Source organism: Aulostomus chinensis, chromosome 10 (assembly GCF_037954235.1).
Source record: "Aulostomus chinensis isolate RoL2024-O1b breed Wild chromosome 10, RoL_Achi_v1.0, whole genome shotgun sequence".
Classification (NCBI taxonomy): Eukaryota; Metazoa; Chordata; class Actinopteri; order Syngnathiformes; family Aulostomidae; genus Aulostomus; species Aulostomus chinensis.
Genome location: NC_141329.1, coordinates 246801 through 264849, shown reverse-complemented (window position 1 = coordinate 264849; position 18049 = coordinate 246801). Strand labels below are relative to the sequence as shown.

General features: G+C 46.0%; 1 protein-coding gene across 1 annotated transcript in view; it reads left to right on the top strand.

Moving 5' to 3' along the window:
- The first annotated feature begins 731 nt into the window (after window positions 1-731).
- LOC147253970 (uncharacterized) overlaps window positions 732-18049 on the top strand; it is a 61918-nt gene continuing 44600 nt past the window's right edge. The window contains exons 1-39 of the mRNA XM_086215321.1: window positions 732-836; window positions 972-1160; window positions 1263-1368; window positions 1462-1695; window positions 1792-1893; window positions 2057-2248; window positions 2388-2498; window positions 2977-3169; window positions 3302-3438; window positions 3716-3940; window positions 4093-4234; window positions 4371-4494; window positions 4802-4993; window positions 5116-5253; window positions 5520-5702; window positions 5796-5990; window positions 6230-6378; window positions 6466-6634; window positions 6725-6859; window positions 6971-7123; window positions 7475-7676; window positions 8273-8413; window positions 8499-8684; window positions 8906-8977; window positions 9099-9225; window positions 9321-9454; window positions 10081-10269; window positions 10917-11066; window positions 11492-11671; window positions 11818-11934; window positions 12321-12470; window positions 12673-12825; window positions 13083-13298; window positions 13673-13777; window positions 14266-14410; window positions 15040-15251; window positions 15593-15811; window positions 15940-16046; window positions 17756-17909. Of these exons, the coding sequence (XP_086071447.1) occupies window positions 732-836; window positions 972-1160; window positions 1263-1368; window positions 1462-1695; window positions 1792-1893; window positions 2057-2248; window positions 2388-2498; window positions 2977-3169; window positions 3302-3438; window positions 3716-3940; window positions 4093-4234; window positions 4371-4494; window positions 4802-4993; window positions 5116-5253; window positions 5520-5702; window positions 5796-5990; window positions 6230-6378; window positions 6466-6634; window positions 6725-6859; window positions 6971-7123; window positions 7475-7676; window positions 8273-8413; window positions 8499-8684; window positions 8906-8977; window positions 9099-9225; window positions 9321-9454; window positions 10081-10269; window positions 10917-11066; window positions 11492-11671; window positions 11818-11934; window positions 12321-12470; window positions 12673-12825; window positions 13083-13298; window positions 13673-13777; window positions 14266-14410; window positions 15040-15251; window positions 15593-15811; window positions 15940-16046; window positions 17756-17909 (6133 nt within the window). The remainder of the gene's footprint in view (window positions 837-971; window positions 1161-1262; window positions 1369-1461; window positions 1696-1791; window positions 1894-2056; window positions 2249-2387; window positions 2499-2976; window positions 3170-3301; window positions 3439-3715; window positions 3941-4092; window positions 4235-4370; window positions 4495-4801; window positions 4994-5115; window positions 5254-5519; window positions 5703-5795; window positions 5991-6229; window positions 6379-6465; window positions 6635-6724; window positions 6860-6970; window positions 7124-7474; window positions 7677-8272; window positions 8414-8498; window positions 8685-8905; window positions 8978-9098; window positions 9226-9320; window positions 9455-10080; window positions 10270-10916; window positions 11067-11491; window positions 11672-11817; window positions 11935-12320; window positions 12471-12672; window positions 12826-13082; window positions 13299-13672; window positions 13778-14265; window positions 14411-15039; window positions 15252-15592; window positions 15812-15939; window positions 16047-17755; window positions 17910-18049) is intronic.

Below are 18049 nucleotides of genomic sequence, written 5' to 3'. Positions count from 1 at the left end.
CTGTTTATAACCTCTAAATGAAGTGTACAGGCGACATACATAATTGAACCAGTCCGCTAACTGAGACAATATCTAGGTTAGCTTTCGCACATCCTCATGCATAATGAAAGCACAAGGTTCAGTTACTGAATATCCCTGAACCTTATTAGCTGAAGCTTTCACCTTGGAATCACATTTCATGATCTTGTTTCACTTTCAGTAACTGAGGGCCTCTCATGTTCACTGCTTTATTCCCACCACACATTTCTGAATGATGCACAAGTGGCTGAAACTCTGCGGACTAGATTACAGATTTGTCTGTTCATTACATCCTCATGGAAAAATGATGCATCTTTTCTGTTTTTTAGCTCCAATGATATTCCTGCTGTGGACGCAATCTGGGCATGCCTCAGGTAAGAACAATTACAAATAAAAGCTCATCTAGGAGGAAAATTTTTTGGCAAAACAGGTAAAACATGAGTTCATGCCAGACTTCCACATGCTGACATTCATCTGCCTGTGGAAGAATCATTAGAGGCGAGTGCAGACATCCCGCTTGGTGAAGAGAGCCTGGTTCAGTGTCCAGAAGGAACTTACTTCTCCCATCAGCATTGTTTACAGTGTCTGCCTGGTCACTTGTAAGTTGGCCACCTTATTTGTAATTATTCACAAAGAATCATGGAGCAGTTTGAGAACATCTATTTAGTCGCCACCGGTATTACATTTACTCAGAAAATAGATTGGTAAGTAACATGTATTTTTTTGATAGTTGTCCTGGAAGTGTATCTGCACCTCACAGATGCCCAGCAGGAACATTCAATCAGTTTACGGGGAAAAGCCTCGTGAGTGACTGCCAGGTAAAAGGACTGTGACTGAGTCATCAACGGAAAACCAGTTTCTTATCCTCCTTTTATATGTTTGTGCAACATTTCCACATTCATGCCTTTTTTCACCGCTGAGGGTCTGACGCGTCATATTCTTGTTTGTTGCAGCCTTGTTTTCCAGCTATGATCAGTTCTGAAGACAGAGTGAAGTGCAGGCTCTGCCCTGCAGGTTTTTTCTGCGATCCAGCTAATGGGACTCCGTCTCTATGCCCCTCTGGACAACATTCTCCTGAGGGGCTCCTTGAGTGTCTGGCATGTCCTATAGATTCTGTCTGCCCCTCTGGATTCCCCTACAAGGTAATATTGAGTGCAGAGTCACTCAAATTTGACCTGTAACCTTATTATAAACAGAATAATGCTCCTTTCCCCTCTATTTTTGTGGTGTGTTACACCTCTTAGTGTGGGCCTGGTAAAGAGCCCAACTTGGATCACACGGGATGTAATGACTGTCCCCCGGGCTTCTACTCCAATCTATGTACTATCCAGTGCCTCCAATGTCCTGCAGGTATGAAACGAGCACAAACACACTCTTATAGTACAGGTGAATCTGAAATAAAATGTGTGCAACAAGTAAAAATGAGTCCTCTTCCTCTCACAGGAAGTTATTGTCCACATCCTGGTATGTCACAGCCACTCTCTTGTCCTACTGGTTGGTCTTCCACACCAGGCCAGACTTACTGCCATAGCTGCAATGAAACATCCTCCTTGTGTGGGGGAACTGTGGCCCCACGCTGGAGCCAGTTGGTCTACAGATCTAGTCAACCCTTTGCCTGTCGACCAGGGACATATAAATCCTGGCAGGAGGATTTAGTCTGTCTCATCTGTCCGCTAGGTGACTCTCACCACTCGTGTCATCCCTGCTGTTATTACAGTTTTCATTTCTCTTGGAAGAAGCTTAACATGCTAATACATATGTGTCCTGGTCCAGGTCATTACTGCGTAGCAGGCATACCTGTTCCCTGTCCTGCAGGGACTTATGGCTCTCAGGAAGGTCTGCAGAAGCTCAGAGACTGTACGATCTGTCCTGCAGGTAGGCTATTGACAATTCCTTGATTTATGTATTTCTATTCTCGTTTTTAAAGGGTCCGAACCCCACAGTATCTCATTTTCATGATAAATTGTATCGCAAAGATCCTAATGCCACATATTTTCTGGATGTTGTGATGACCTTCTCTATAAATACGTGTCTCTAGGGTTTTACTGTGTGGAAGGCAGCTCAGGCAGACCAACCTCCCAGTTCCTGTGCCCACAAGGTTATTACTGTGAGGAAGGCACCGCCGCCCCTCACGGGTCACCTTGCCCTGCTGGCACAGCTGGGGAACAACTGGGTCAGGCAAGTAGAGCAGCCTGTAAGAGATGCAGCGAAGGACGGTTCTGTCCTGCGGGTAAGTCCCAGCACCCATCCTGACTTCAGCACACAACATGAAATACCATCAGAAGTCATGGAATACAAAATGATCCTCTTCCACGCACTTTGTCTGTTATTCAATGTTGTATGGTGGTGTGTGTGTCTGTGCTGGACAGGCTCTTCAGGCCCTGGCTTGCCCTGTGCTCGGGGGAGATACTGCCCTGCTGGCACAGTGGAGGAAGTAATTTGTCCTCAAGGCACCTTCACCCCTCATCAAGGAGCAATAAGTGTGTTAAATGTTGTGTGTCAGTCAGTACTCGCCACTTTCCTGCTTCCTTGACTTGTCTTCAGGTTGAGAAATCAACAACTCTGCAGTTCCTCAACAGTGCAGCTAAAATTAATATATTATGGTACTACAGCAGTTGATCATACAGTAGCAAATCTCCGTGGTTATATAAAAATAGGATGAATCATAATGTCAGGATGAGGAGCTGCAACAGATGGACGCCAAGAGGGCAAATGCATACATCTTATGTGGAAATGACTAAAAAAAGGTTAGGTGATGAACCAGAGCTTCAGGTGCAGGATGTAAAAATGATGACAACTGAAGTTGAAAACAAACTATGTGCTGTGCTATATGAGTCCAACTGCCTCGATGTCCATCGCAGATACTCTGAGTAACATTTGAAAATGAAAAGCAGACACATTTTGTTAGATGCCATTCACAATGAGTAAAAGTGCCCGCTTTGTAACTGTTTCCTCCAGGTGTAAAGGACTGTCTCAAATGCCCGGCTGGTTTCTATTGTCCTGAGGGGACGAGTGACCCTGTCCCCTGCCCACCAGGCTCCTTTGGCCCCTTAGAAGGCCAGGATGAGCTGGCTGATTGTAGGGACTGCTATGCAGGGAAGGCCTGCACCCAGGTAGCCCTGAGAGCTCCTGATGTGGACTGCATGCAAGGGTGAGTGATAGAACCAAGATTCATTGTAAACTTCTACTGAATGTGATTGACAGGAGGACTTTGACTTTCTCTTAATCTGAAGGAGTTCGTATAGTCTCTGTGACTTTGAGCTCTTTGTGTAATTTCTGATAGGTTTGTGTGTCCTCCTGGTTCTTCTAAACCCAATGCCCCAGCCAATGTTTGTCCACCGGGGACGCTGAGCAACCGCACAGATCTTACTGACCGTTCACAGTGTCAGCAGTGCCCAGCACGATTTGCGTGTCTTCGAGGTACACAAGTATCAGACTCAATCAGTTGGTAAAACACCATTTCATGGTTGCAGAGGGAAATGCTGCCTATAGATTTGAGGCGATAGCAGTACAATGTCAAGTATATTTTGTGATATGAGACAAGATGTTGCTGGAGAGATTGATGGATTGGACATTGGTCCTAAAGCCTCCATGAGAATAATCTGATTCATTAGACTGCTCTAGATTCAGGCGATCCAAACCATTATTATTGACTTTTGCTCTCAAAGTTGTATTCTCACATTCTGACGCTTATTAGGAACTGGTGGTGTCCAGAGACCACCCCTCTCCTGCTTCTCTGGGCATTTCTGCCCTCCTGGAACTAGGTTTCCGACCCAGTACAAGTGCCCTGTTGGGACTTGGAGTGGTCGCGGTGGATTGGAAGCTGAGAATGAGTGCCAGCTGTGCCCACCTGGCTGGTACTGTTTGTTGGGGTCTGGAGCTCCATCAGGCCGCTGCAGCTCTGGACACTACTGTCCAGAAGGTACACAGGCTTTACATATTATATATAAATTTGTGGTTCACCAATCTTTTCATTGTTGCCAGCCCAGAGATGTGGGTATGAAATCAATACATGAAATAAGATTTGTTCTCTCTGCAAGTGAATTCATGAGTCATCCCATGTTGCATCACCAGGGACTGCATACAGCACCCAGTTTCCTTGCCCTGCTGGCACCTACAGCATTCACATGGGCAACAGGAAAAGAGGAGACTGCCTGCCTTGTCCTGAGGGCCGGTTCTGTCAGGAGGGAACCTCGAAACCTGCACCCTGCCCACCGTAAGCGCTCGAATATTACAGGGAGGCTGGAGAAGGATGTTGAAGCCAGTGATGAGGGAATCTGCACTTGTGAGGAAACTGAAGGATAAAATAAGTGTAACACATGTGAACCCTTACGGTGTTTACACTCCTCCAGCTCAACATTTCGCCACCTGAAAGGAGGTCAGAGACCGGAGGACTGCTCTGCTTGCCCTGCCGGTTATTTTTGTTCCCAGTCAGCCACCGTTAACCCCAGAGTGTGTGGAGCTGGCAGCTACTCTGTAAGGTTCCTTCTCTAACACCATCTTTGTAACTGGTCAAGTGACCAGAACCAGTTGGAACCAGAACTTGTTATTTCTGACCAACCTATTTTTAGATCTGTGTTTTCCTGCCAGTGTGATCATGTTTTGTTTTACAGCTGTAATGTCTGGAGCAGCAGTCAAATATAGCTCATGTTTTGCTCTCTATACTGAATAAATATCCTAATTATCCATCAGTAAGATACTCCTCTCCCCTGTGTGCCTCCCCCATACCAGAATATGGGAACCGCCAGATCTCTGAATCTGCTTCATGACCTCTTGTGTGTAGGATGAAGGTTCTGCGGTGTGTTCTCCGTGCCTGCCGGGCCACTACTGCACTAATGAGACCACAAGTGAGGAGGCCATGCTAAGTGTCATGGTGTGTCCCCCAGGCTTTCTCTGCTCTCAGGGTTTGGCTCGAGACCCCCAGCGCTCGGCCACCCTTTGTCCTCGTGGCTTCTACTGCCCAGGAGGAAGCATTGTAAGTCAGGGAAGGATGTAGGATTAAAGGCACAATTACAATGATTTCATCAATTGAATACCAGAAACACTTTTGGCCAGTCATGGCTGGTTGGTATCTGTCTGGATGTTTTTCTTGCTTAGGATCCCAACCCCATCTCTTGCCCCAATGGTACCTACAGTGAATTTCCTGGTATGCGAGACATCAGTGAGTGTGTCCAGTGTCCAGAGGGGAAGTACTGTTACTCTCAGCAGCCAAATGAGAATCCTATTACAAGGCCGGTAAGATCCCAAGTGAATAAGATACAGTATTTATGACTGAAGGCATTTTATGTTTATTTTCCTCTTATTCTTGTTGTTTACCCCTCCATTAATCTGGCAGACAGGAAGCCAAACGTACCCGTGAGGCCTCCTGTGTACCTCTTGTGTGGTTAAAGTTTCACAGGCTAAGGCGATGTGCCATTCTTTTCAGGAGTTGCCCAGTTTTCTGCACCTAATTCTATCTATATATTCACTGACATAAATGAAATTCATGATTAATGTTGCAGACAGGGGTTTGTCCTGATGGGCACATTTGCCCCCCTGGGACTGCACACCCGTACATGTACCCCTGCCGAGCTGGACAATACAGGAACAACACAGCTGGCCATAGTGGACAGGTGTGTGTGTCATGCCCCCCAGGGCACTACTGTGCTGGGCCAGGAGCTCACATACCCTCAATCTGTCCTCAGGTAGGAACAGTTTGTCTTCCTCTGGTATCTGCTAGTTCCTAAACAGGTAACATAGCACTGCTGTGTCGTAAGTGTCTATCACTGCTATTGCAGGGGTTTTACTGTCCAGTGGCTGCTTCCTCTCCCATACCATGTCCTGAGGGAACGTACAGCTCACGCTCTGCTCTCAGCGATGGGTCTGAGTGTTCCCCTTGTGGTGGAGGCCAGTATTGCACTGGTGTGGGACTCAGAGAGCCTTCTGGAAAATGCAAAGAGCGTTTCTACTGCAGAAAAGGAGCCAAGTCTCCAGTATGACATTCAATACAATCATTTTTCTATTCAGCGTTAGTAGTCGTCGATCATAGTGTCCTTTCTAATAGCATTCCAACTGACTATCATTTATAAATGCTAAAATATGAATGATAATTCTTAATCGATGATGAAACACCAAGTTTGTATCATGTTAAGATAAGTGGGAAATGGAAAAAATTACTTAACTTAAATTCTATGTCTGTGCAATTCCTAAATACAACCATGACCATGTCTAGACTCCAGCTGATGGGCCAACAGGAGGTTTGTGTCCAGCAGGAAGTTACTGCCCACCAGCGTCTTCCTCCCCGTTCGCCTGCCCCTCCGGCACCTTCAGCAACAATTCTGGTCTCAGCAGGCCTCAGGACTGTGTCCGCTGTCCACCAGGGTAACGTTACATATTTCAGCTCAGGGTTACACTTTGTCAGCTGATTTAGATGTTCATCTTGTGATAATAGGTTTTCCTTCCTGCAAGTTTTTATTGTTTAGGTTCCAACAACACATGGCCATCAGGCCCCTGTTTTCCTGGCTACTACTGTACTGGTGGCTCAGCTTCACCAGTTCAGAATGAAGCAGAGGAGGGTCATTACACCCGAGAAGGAGCAAACAAAGCAGAACCATGTCCCCTTGGCACTTTTCAACCTGTAGGATTTGTCAACATACTACATTCTACTGCTGGAGTCTGATGGAATCATACCTCACAAAGGTTTATTCTGTTCTACAAATCTTTACAGCTCCGCGGGGCACACTCATGTGTGGAGTGTCTTGGAGGCAGACTGTGTAACCAGTCAGGCTTGTCACAGCCACCAATGTGTCCCAGAGGACACTATTGTCCCCCAGGGTCCTCCTTTGCTCGCTCCTGTCCTCCAGTAAGTGCCAGTTTGAGCATGTCTGGTTGGCTGTGTACCAGCTTCCTGATTTTCATGACCTTCCTGTCATTCTCCTATATGAAAAACTTGACTCATGTTGCAATCCTTCAGGGCTCGTACTCTGACCAGCGTGGCGGTGAGACTGTACAGCATTGTCGGCCATGTGAGCCAGGATGGTTTTGCAGCAGAGCCGGCCTCTCTGACCCTCAGGGTCTTTGTGACCCTGGACACTACTGTGGCTCTGGAGTCTCTACTTCTGCCCCAGTAAGACAGAAGAACTAACCTTGATAACTAGAAGTCAGTTCAGCATCATTTTAATTGCTGGTACAGTAAAGAAGGTTTTGGTTTGTTCATGTGAGGAAAGTTGGGCTAAGTTGTAAGTTTCTAAGCATCAAACACAATAAAAACATGGATATTTATTCATTTACCCTTGCAATGCAGTGAACTCATGTAAAGGCATGTTTACATTCATTGATTGATAAGAACTAATTTAACAAGCTGCTAATACTGGAAATGCAGAAAACTGTCACAAATGCCACTTGTACCTTTCAGTTTTGTAAATTGAGGTGAACTCCAAAATGTTGCATGCTGATGTTTACACAAACAGTGCCACAGGTCGCTGTGGCTTCTGGCGGCATCTGTCCTGCAGGCTATGTTTGTCCACAAGGGACCAAATACCCTCTGCAGCACCCGTGCCCTCCAGGATCCTGGAGTAACACCATGGGAGCCACAGACCTGTCCGCCTGCCACCTTTGTCCTCCTGGACACTCCTGCAACAGTACAGGACTCAGCCAGCCATCAGGCATCTGTGAAGCAGGTACGAAAGCACAATGGAAGAGCAGACATTTCTGTTTTTGTAAAATGTCCCTTTTACAGTAAATTTAGACTCAAAGGAGAATAATAATTGTTATGAAAAGATGTTGTTGGCTGTCCAAACCAAAGCCACTTATCCACTTATCCTGTTAAGAGTGGTGGTGGCGGTGGGGGGGTGGAGCCTATCCCAGCAGCCTTCCCCCTGGACAGGTCACCAGTCCATGGCAGGGCCAACACATAGGGACAGACAACCATTGGCTCTCCTAGCCACGCCTACGGTCAATTTAGAGTCTGGATTAACCTGGTCCCCTCTTGATGTCTTTGGACTGTGGAGGAAGCTGGAGTACCAGAGAGAACCCAGCAGGAACAGGGAGAACATGGAGACTCACCCAGAAAGACCCCGTGCTGCAGCCGGGGCTCCACCCACAACCTTCTTGCTGGGGGGCCACAGTGATGACCACTGCTCCACCGGGCCGCCTCTGTCACTTGTATAATTATTTATTATTTAATCCTGACAGAAAATGTGCATGAAGGAAAAAAACAAACTACTTTTTCCAATACACCATCAACATTTCATTTCTTTAACCCTGTGATTTGTAGGGTTTTATTGCTCCGGTGGGGCAGCATCTCCAGTGCCCTCAGATGGTTTGACAGGGGACATGTGTCCAGTTGGACACTTCTGTCCCCTGGGCTCCAGTGCTCCAACACTCTGCCCAGATGGGACTTATTCAAACACCACAGGTTTGTACCTAGAGCTGCACTATGTGGGACCCGTCAAGCTAACTGACAGACTTTCATGATTTTACTCTTTCTTTCTTTGCTGAAGGTGCCGAGTCATGTGATAACTGTCCCCCAGGGACCTATTGTCTCTCAGGAGAGGGGATCCAGCCCTGCCCAGTGGGACACTATTGTCTTGGTGCTGGTGTGGAGGGGATCTTGCCCTGCCCTCCTGGAACATACAGCCCTCATTTTGGCTTCAGCCAAGTGGAGCAATGCCTCATATGTCCAGCAGGTGCCAGCATTGTTGCATGGTTCTTTCTCTGGAAGACACCAAATCTTCTTCCTTAAAAGTCTCCTGATGGGGAATTTTGATGGGCTTTTATTGACTGATGTGTATGAATGTATTACTGTACTTTTCATAGATTGTCTTTTGAATTATTTTACTCAGAAATCTGAGCATTTGTGTCTTTCTGACTGCAATAATATTTTCAATCATTGATGCTTTGCCAACAGGGTTGTACTGTGAGGACTGGGGGCTGTTTGAGCCCAGCGGGCCCTGCCAGGCTGGTTACTACTGCAAAGCAGGTGTGATATGATAATGACTTAAACACACACCAACGACATCAGTTAGGAGTCCTGCTACTGTTCAAGACTGTCAGCTGCTCTATGGGGTTTGATAACTAATGAAACTCTATGACCTCTCAAGGTGTAAACTTTCAGAATCCAGATGGTAACTTCAGCACAGGAGTGGGCGGAGCATGTCCCCAGGGGATGTACTGCCCTGAGGGCACCAGTCTCCCACTGCCCTGCCCTCCAGGGACCTACTCCAACTCGTCAGTATCCAAATATCACACATTTCTTCAACTAAACCATTTTCTTGACCACGTGATTTTTTGTGTTTGTATTCCCTACGTGTGTGTGGCTGCAGTCTTCATCTGACAGACGTCTCTGGCTGTAGCTCATGTCCAGCAGGTCATTTCTGTAGTGCTGCAGGGCTGAGCCGTCCATCTGGGAAATGTCTGGCAGGATTTTACTGTCCAGGGGGAGACTCAGCAGCCACAGGTTCACTTCCTTTTGCAAGTTGGAAGATGCACAATTACGGTTCCATCGTCTTCAAATATTCGCGTAGTCATATAATGCTTAATTAATCGCTTCAATGAATGAAACACCGCTAAACACGATGCACTTTATTTTAAGTAGGCGTTATTTTGCTGTTTTACGGTCATTGCATCTCACCTTTTATATCAATACACAGGTAGGATGAATGTTTGCAGTCTGCGCAAAGGTCCAGTGATACTCACTTTGAATATTTCTATATTTATTCGGTTCTTTTGTCTTTCTTTGTAATCGTACTGTATTGTGTCATGTGTTGAATCACTGCAGATGGAAATGAGCTTTCTGCTAAATCTGGTGAACAAATCTTTTTATTGCTATCAAACTAAAGTTCATTCATAAATAAGATAGCAGAAAATAGGACTGATATATAATGTATATATATATATATATAATTTATCCTACAAACAAGCCTCACAGAAACAGATGCTGGTTCACGCATGTGAGGGTGTTTTGTTGACAGTGATGACTGAATTCATCAGGGTTTGTCTCAGGATTCATCACATTAATCTACTTGCAGTCATAATCTCAGTGATTAGGCATTTCCAATCGTTTTCCCTGTCCACACTCTGAAGGAGGCCTTTGCCCACCAGCTCATTACTGCCCAGATGGCAGTGCCAGCCCAGTGGCCTGCCCAGCTGGAACTTACACCAACCTGACCGGCCAGTCCGAGTGCTCCCGCTGCCCTGCTGGCTACTACTGTCCGGACAAGACGGGCAGCTTTAGCAGGTTCCCCTGCCCCCCTGGGTTCTACTGCCCCGATGGTAACTGCTGACCCACTGTCTTGTTTGTGTTGCTTGAATGTTTTGCCTCCAGGTTACCCCCCACCCCATTTATGTATCCTTACGTTACTTGACCCTGGAGAGAAGATTTGATAAGATGTTACAAAAACACAGGTGATGTCATAATTAATAGGACAGGAAGTGTAAGGTGGTGAGTGTATTGCACGAGTTATGTAACAGCAGGAGAAGCTTCATGTTGAGCTCACAGGGAGAAGCAGGTTTTCCGCTGCAACTCCAAATGAAGCTGGTCGCGTATACATGCAACAGCTCTTGACCCTTTGGCTCAACAGTGAACCAGTTAGATAGTTCAGCCTAATATTGCTGTTTTACATCACTTCGGAGACATGGAATACATTGGATTAAAAGATATTCCTTTATAAACGGTCCATCGTCATGTTTTAGTTTATGACATTAACAGTGAAATTCACCCAAAACTGTGAACTGTGACTCAGTCCAACTGGACTCAGTCCAACTGTGACTCAGTCCAACTGGACTGAGTCACTTATACTGAAGCTTTTCTACCCAAAGTACTCTTTCACCTACAGCCCTTGGGTTCGCCACCCTCGAGCCTACCTGGGGAGGCCCACCTTACACTCGCCTGGGCTAATCGAGTCTCTCTTGATACACAGGTACTAGGCATGCCACCCACTTTCCCTGTCCCCGTGGCTACTACAACCCAGAGCCCATGACTCAGAGTCTGGACAGCTGCCTACCTTGTCCCCCGGGACACTACTGTGAGAAAGAGAGGTTGACCAGAGTGTCTGGGAAATGCAAGGCTGGTCAGTAGTGCTTTTATTTCAGCCAATGATGCAATTGCACACATACAGTCTCATCTGTGAGTGTCAGGACTTTGTGCTCCTCTTTTTGTCTTTGTGGGTCCAGCAAGCCAGTCCAAATGTGTCTGGAAGGATTGCAAGGAGAACCTTTTTTTAAGGCTCAGAATGTCACATCTCATTCATGTCCTCTAGCTTTTCAACAACAACAGCAACTGCAGCATGATAATTGGTAAATTTTCTGTTTAGAGATGAAGGTTTCTGGCCAACAACAGCATGATCTGAACTGTTGCAGATTTATTACGATTTTTTTTCTTCAATGACTCATCGCGATCACCTTCTTTTGTGTTTTTGTCTATTTTTGTCAGTGATGCTACAGAAGTGTTTGATAACATAGAATCATCTGTTCCTCTTCTCCTCTGTCTTCTCAGGTTGGTTCTGTGTGTCAGCAGCATGGAACTCTCAGCCCTTTGACCTTGATAATTACACAAATGCCAACTGTCTATGTCCAGCTACCTCCACAGGGGGGCGCTGCCAGGCAGGCTTTTACTGCCCCTCAGGTAGCTCAGAGCCGCTGTCTTGTCCACCGGGTTCATTCTGCAACATCTCCGGTATTTGAACACACTTCTCAGTCAGTATGTCTGTCGTATTGGCAACAGATCTCAGTTCACTGCTTCTCATTCCAACCAATCACTCATAAATTTGTTGTCAGTCAGTGTACTACCAGCGTCTCGGTAACATACATGTTGCTCTGCAGGTTTGGCGGTGCCGATGGGCCCCTGTTCTCCAGGGTATTATTGTGCAGGAGGAGCCACTGAGGCCAGACCAACAGATGGAGAAACAGGCAACATCTGTCCTGGTGGCACCTACTGCTGTAAGCTTTGCTTTACTGTCTTGGAACCAAGATTTTAGGGTGAAACCGTAATTTAGGAAAGCACTCCAAAGAGACTGTCCACAGACATCCAAACTCATCACTGCATGTTTTGTGTCGCAGCTGAATCAAACGCCGAGTTCCTCAAATGACTGAGTTAGACTTGAGACTAAATGGTCTATTTTCATGATGGGAGGGGGGTGTTGGGAGACACCCACTCACATACTTGGATGTGTGTCTGTCTACTTGTGCTTAACCTGTGTAGAAAGCTTCTACACTTCCTGACGCTTCATTCCCAGTCAAAAGTTCCCCATCAGCCTGGAGCGTTGGCAGGTAAAGCCTGTAAATGACTGAATGTCTTCCTACTCTCACTGTTTGTCTTTCTACAGCTGAAGGCTCCAGAGAACCAGACTTATGTCCAGCTGGTACTTTTTCTCCAGTGCAAGGTCTAACCAGTGAGGCTGACTGTCTGCCATGCACTGCTGGTTTCTACTGCAGCGGTACAGGACTCAGGGCTCCAACCGGACCCTGCAACAGAGGTCAGCCCATGCTGGTTCATGGCGGTAGTGTCTTGAAACATAATAAGCTTTTGCTGTTTACATTGCTGATATGTGTTTGTGTATTTAATTTGGTCTTTTTTCCAATCCAGCACTCCTTCCCACCAGTCCTCTCGTGAAACAGTCTTTCCAGTGAGCTGCTCAGTGCTGCTCTTTTGTAATGTGTCTCTTAATCCCTCTGTAGGCTTTTGGTGTCCTCCTGGTCAGACGGTGGCTTCAGCTGTGCCATGTCCGACAGGACACTTCTGCCCACAGGGTTGCGCTACCCCAGAGCCCTGCCCATCAGGAACCTACCAGAACAGAGAGAACCAGGCAGGCTGCATTGTGTGTGAGGCAGGTGGGGGAGCCTTCTCGACCTTCAACACCAACATCTCCTTCATTTCAGCAACTAGTCTCAAGCATTCCTGTAATTGTTTTATGCATTTAAGTTGATGACTTGTTCCCAGGCACGTATACCATTATTGTACGGCACCCTGTGTGTGTGTGTGTGTGTGTGTGTGTGTGTGTGTGTGTGTGTGTGTGTGTGTGTGTGTGTGTGTGTGTGTGTGTGTGTGTGTTTGTTCACCAGCACATCAATACATCCTCTCTTTCAAGGTTACTACTGTGAACTGAGCCTTGGACTGACCAATGCCTCTCTGCGGGGGCCCTGCCCAGAAGGACACTACTGTCCTGGAGGCACAGCCATGCCTCAGCAGCATCCCTGCCCCACAGGCTCATTCAACCCACGGCAACTGACTAACAGCCTTGAAGGCTGCATGCCATGCACTGCTGGACAGTACTGCCCTTCAGTTGGACTGTCAGCACCTGCAGGTGGGAGCCTCTTCTCCTGGTAATAGAATGGCACTATTTTGTGTGGAAGGTTACTTTGGAGGGGAGCGCGGAGGTGACTAGCACATTAGAGAGGTTAGAGGCAACAGCACACAGCTTTGTGATCTGCATTGTTTAAGTGTTATGTTTGACATTAAAGAAGATAAGACGCAATATCAGTGATGTCATGACTCAGCATAACACTACACTCCTCCCCCTTTCCTGCGTTCTTCTAGCTCTTTGCACCTACCCAACAGTTCAAAATAAAAAACAATTGACTCTGGAGCTAAATGAGGAAAAGCCTCGGAAGTGGAAGTATAGCATGTGTATGGAATGTGTTGTGCGTGATGAAAATTGTAATATTCTCCCACCCCCAGGGCCTTGCCATGCGGGTTACTGGTGCAGAGGTGGATCATCCACTCCCCGCCCGCTGGATGGACTCTCGGGTTCTCTTTGCCCTCCTGGTCAATACTGCCCATCAGGTCTGTGCTTCCTTTCTCTCTCGACAAGCATTCAGCCCCCAGCAGCTGGTTGGAGGGCCACATTTTCAAACAAATGTATTTTTGTAATTTCTTCCAGAGGCTAATGTAACCAAATTAATATGGAGTGAGGCTCTTAGCATTCTACCTTATTGTATTCGAGGGACTCTGTGTTTTATTCATGCTAATTACCATTTGTTGGCCTGCAGGATTTTCTGACAACATTTATCTTGTAACCTTTACTTCCGTTTCCTTTGGAACATATTTTACACTTGTGCTCGTGACCCGAGCTGTAGAAGTACTGCTGCGGGGGATATCCGCCTTTTCCGTCATGGCTCAACGCAGCATATATCAGTTGAGGTTTTAAAAGTGCCTCAGCATACATGTAGCACATCTCAGTACTCATCAACAGAGTCACTGCACTGATATTGTCTTCATTAGTAGAAGCTCCGCTTATAGGGTTTGATGTGTGACTTGTTTGATCCTGATAGGCAGCAGCGCTCCTGTAGTCTGCCCCGAAGGAAGCTGGTCAAACAGCTCAGGCCTGCACAGCCAGTGGGACTGTCAGTCCTGTCCAGGGGGATTTTACTGTGACTCCGCTGGCCTGACTGCACCTACTGGGCGCTGCAGCGGAGGGTACACATGACTCATCATCCTACTTTTCTAAACTAAACATACTCACTACTGCCCAAGAAACCAGGGAATCAACTCAGGTTGAAACTGTGTTTTTGAAATCTAAGAGAACCACAAACTTGGAAGAGGTTATGAAGAAAATGGAGGAAAACAGAAAAGGAGGAGGACAAGGAAACACTCAAAAAGACAGACAGAAGTCCAAACCTAAATTCTCCAACTGTGAAGGAAAGTGCAGCAGTCTTGGAATAAACTGAAATATAATTCCATCAATTTACGAAAGTTCATACATGGAGAATCCAGTACAGAAGCTCAAACAGAGAGTAGGAGAGAGCAAAAGGTCAGGGAGGAAGACAAAATCTTCAGGAAGCCATGAACATGAGCAGACACCAGAAATAACTCAGGTAAGTGGTGGGAGAGGGAATGACACCAAGGTGAGACAGCAGTTAAGCAAGTGGGAGGGAAACAGACACGCTCAGATTCTTGGATTATTAGAACATAAATCTGTAGTCACACAAACACAAGAACTGGAAAATCTGACTGGAGGTAAATGAATGAGAGGATCATTTCAGGAAGACCCTTGTAGCTATAATGAGCACATTTGTGTTTATGAGTTATCTGATGTTTTCTTGCAGACATTACTGTCTGAGAGGAGCTGTCACACCCACCCCCACTGACGGACTGACAGGGGGACCTTGCCCAGAGGGCCACTACTGCCCTGAAGGAACCGTTCAGCCTGTGCCATGTGGTCCAGGGACATTTGTAGCTGTGACACATGCTACTCAGTGTGAGCCCTGCATACCAGGCTGGTACTGTGTAACTGGCTCATTATACCTGTGTCCTGCAGGTTTGTACTGCTGCTATTAAATGCTCTTATGACTGAAAATCACGCATGAAAGAATCACAGTGCAAGACTGTATTTTTGAGCCAAGTGATTGAATTTTTTCTCAATTGCTCATGTTTTCTGAAAGCAAGACTAATTTTTGAAACTCCAAAATAGAATTCAAACAAAAAATAAAACAAAACAAAAATCGTCCAGAGCCCGGAGGTAAACACAGAAATGGAAAATGGGTTTTGTAAGAGAAGAGGCAACAGTTCCACCCCCATTGTTGGTGTGTAACCACATAACTGTTACTTGTGATTTGTTTACCTCATTGACTCATGTTCCTGTACTTGTTTTGTGGACAGGGTTCTACTGCCCTGAAGGAACTGGATTTGACATGAGAGGCTGTCCAGAGGGAACTTATGGTCCTGACCCAGGCTACAGGACCATCTCTCAGTGCAGGCAGTGTGACGGCGGCCATTACTGCTCATCCAGCAATAGCACAGCCATCACTGGGCCGTGCCAGGAGGGATATTATTGCTCGTGGGGAAACGCTTCTCCACGACCTCTGTCACTGGCTGGAGGCAAGCAAACAGTCCGAATGTATTTGGGGGGAAATGTCTGCTCCAGGGTTCCCACAAACAATTGTCTGAGGCAGACTTTCCATGAGTGACCCCATTTTGAGATGTTTGAGCTCTGTGTCTCTCTCCAGGGGAAGGAGGACCATGTCCTGTTGGCCATTATTGCCCCCAGGCCAGTGCCCATCCTCTGCCTTGTCCACAGGGAACATTCTCAAACTTCACCAAATTAGTCTCCCAGGTCCACTTGTCTCACACTCACATATGATACAAGTCTTTTCTTACAGAATGATAGAACTTTGATTGGAACTCTCTCTTCCTTTCTCTGTGTATATATATATATATATATATATATATATATATATATATATATATATATGTGTATATATATATGTATATATGTGTATATATATATGTATATATATGTATATATATATGTATATATATGTATGTATATATATGTATATATATGTGTGTATATATGTGTATATATGTATGTGTATATATGTATGTATATATATGTATGCATATATATGTATATATACGTATATATACGTATATATGTATATATACGTATATATGTATATATATACATATATGTGTATATATATATACATATATATGTATATATGTGTATATATATATACATATATATGTATATATATGTATATATGTATATATACACACACACACACACACACTACTAGTAAAAAGTTAGGACCCACCTTTCATCCCGAAGACATCAAATCTCTGAAGCAGATCAATGGAATCATGGAGCAAAGACAGAATTGTTCAGAACTGTAAACCTGTTTTATATTCTAGCTCCTCAAAGTCGCCTCCCTCTGCTTCGCTGCAGCGCTGCAAACCCTCGTCCTTCTCTCAGGGAGCTTCATGATGTCATCACCTGAAATGGTTCCCCCTCTCAGGTTCACCTTGTCAGGGTTCAGTGGAGGAGTTTCCTGCCTTCTTCCTGGTTGGGAGCATCAGTTGAGCTGAGCAGAAGTCAGGCTGCTCCCCAGCTGACAGCTCTGTTTGACCACTGCTAGAATTCATGTCATGGCAGGAACCATCAGCTCAGTAGAGAGGAGCCACGTCCATCAGTGCTCTAAGACCTGAAGGTCACTCAGTCCAGGAAACTGGAAAAACTTTGAATGCGTCTCTGAGTGCACCCATCAAGCGCCATGATGAAACCGGCTCACGTGAGCACGGCCCAGGAGAGGAAGACCAAGAGTCTCCTCTGCTGCTGAGGAGGACTTCATCCCAGTCCCCAGCCTCAGGAACCACCAGTTAACAGCTCCTCAGACTGGAGCCCAGATGAACGCCTCCGAGTTCTGGTAGCAGACACGTCTCTGCACGCATGGAGTGCAGAGTGAAGGCCAAAGGACCAACAAGTGCTCAGCACCTCTGGAACTCCTTCAAGACTGTTGGAGAACCGTTTCAGGTGATGACCTCATGAAGCTCAAGGAGAGAACGCCAAGAGTGAGCAGAGCAGGAGTCAGAGGGAGGCTGTTTAGAAGAACCTAGAACGTAGAACCTGTTGGAGTTCTTTCATGATTTGTTGACTACAGAATTCCAGATGTGTTCATTCATAGTTTGGATGCCTTCAGGGAGAACCTACAATGTAATCACTCATGAAAGTAAAGACACAACTTTAGAAGATAAGTTGTGGCCAAACCCTTTACTGGTAGTGTGTGTACATTCAGACCAGAGTACAAGGCTTGCTCAGACTTATTCTGATGTAATTGTCTTGTTTGGTATTTAATGCTTTGTGCCTTTGTACTGTTCCAAACTTGTCTGAGCAATATGTCATGGTCTCCAGTTGAGCCACATCCCCTTGATACTGTTTCCTGTAACATTTTCAGGTTTTCTCTGTGGTCAATCGGGACCCATCTTTTTCATTTTCTGAATCGTTTTCCTTGTCCTGTCGCTCCTCCTCTTCGTCTCTCTCAGGAGGATTGCCAGCAGTGTCTCCCTGGTTACTATTGCCAGGCTGTGAGCCTCTCTGCACCCTCTGGAAAATGCTGGGAAGGTTTCTTTTGTCTGGGAGGTGCAGATCGACCTGACCCTCCTTCAGGGGACAGCCATGGAGGACCATGCCCAAAAGGTGATCATGCCTCTCAGCACCATCAGGACATACATGTTTAAGAGGAGGGCAGTCAGTAAACACATGGGCAGCTAGTTTTTTCTTTGTCTAGGTAACTCTAGATACTCTTGATACTAGAAATGCAAAAGAAAATGTGGAGA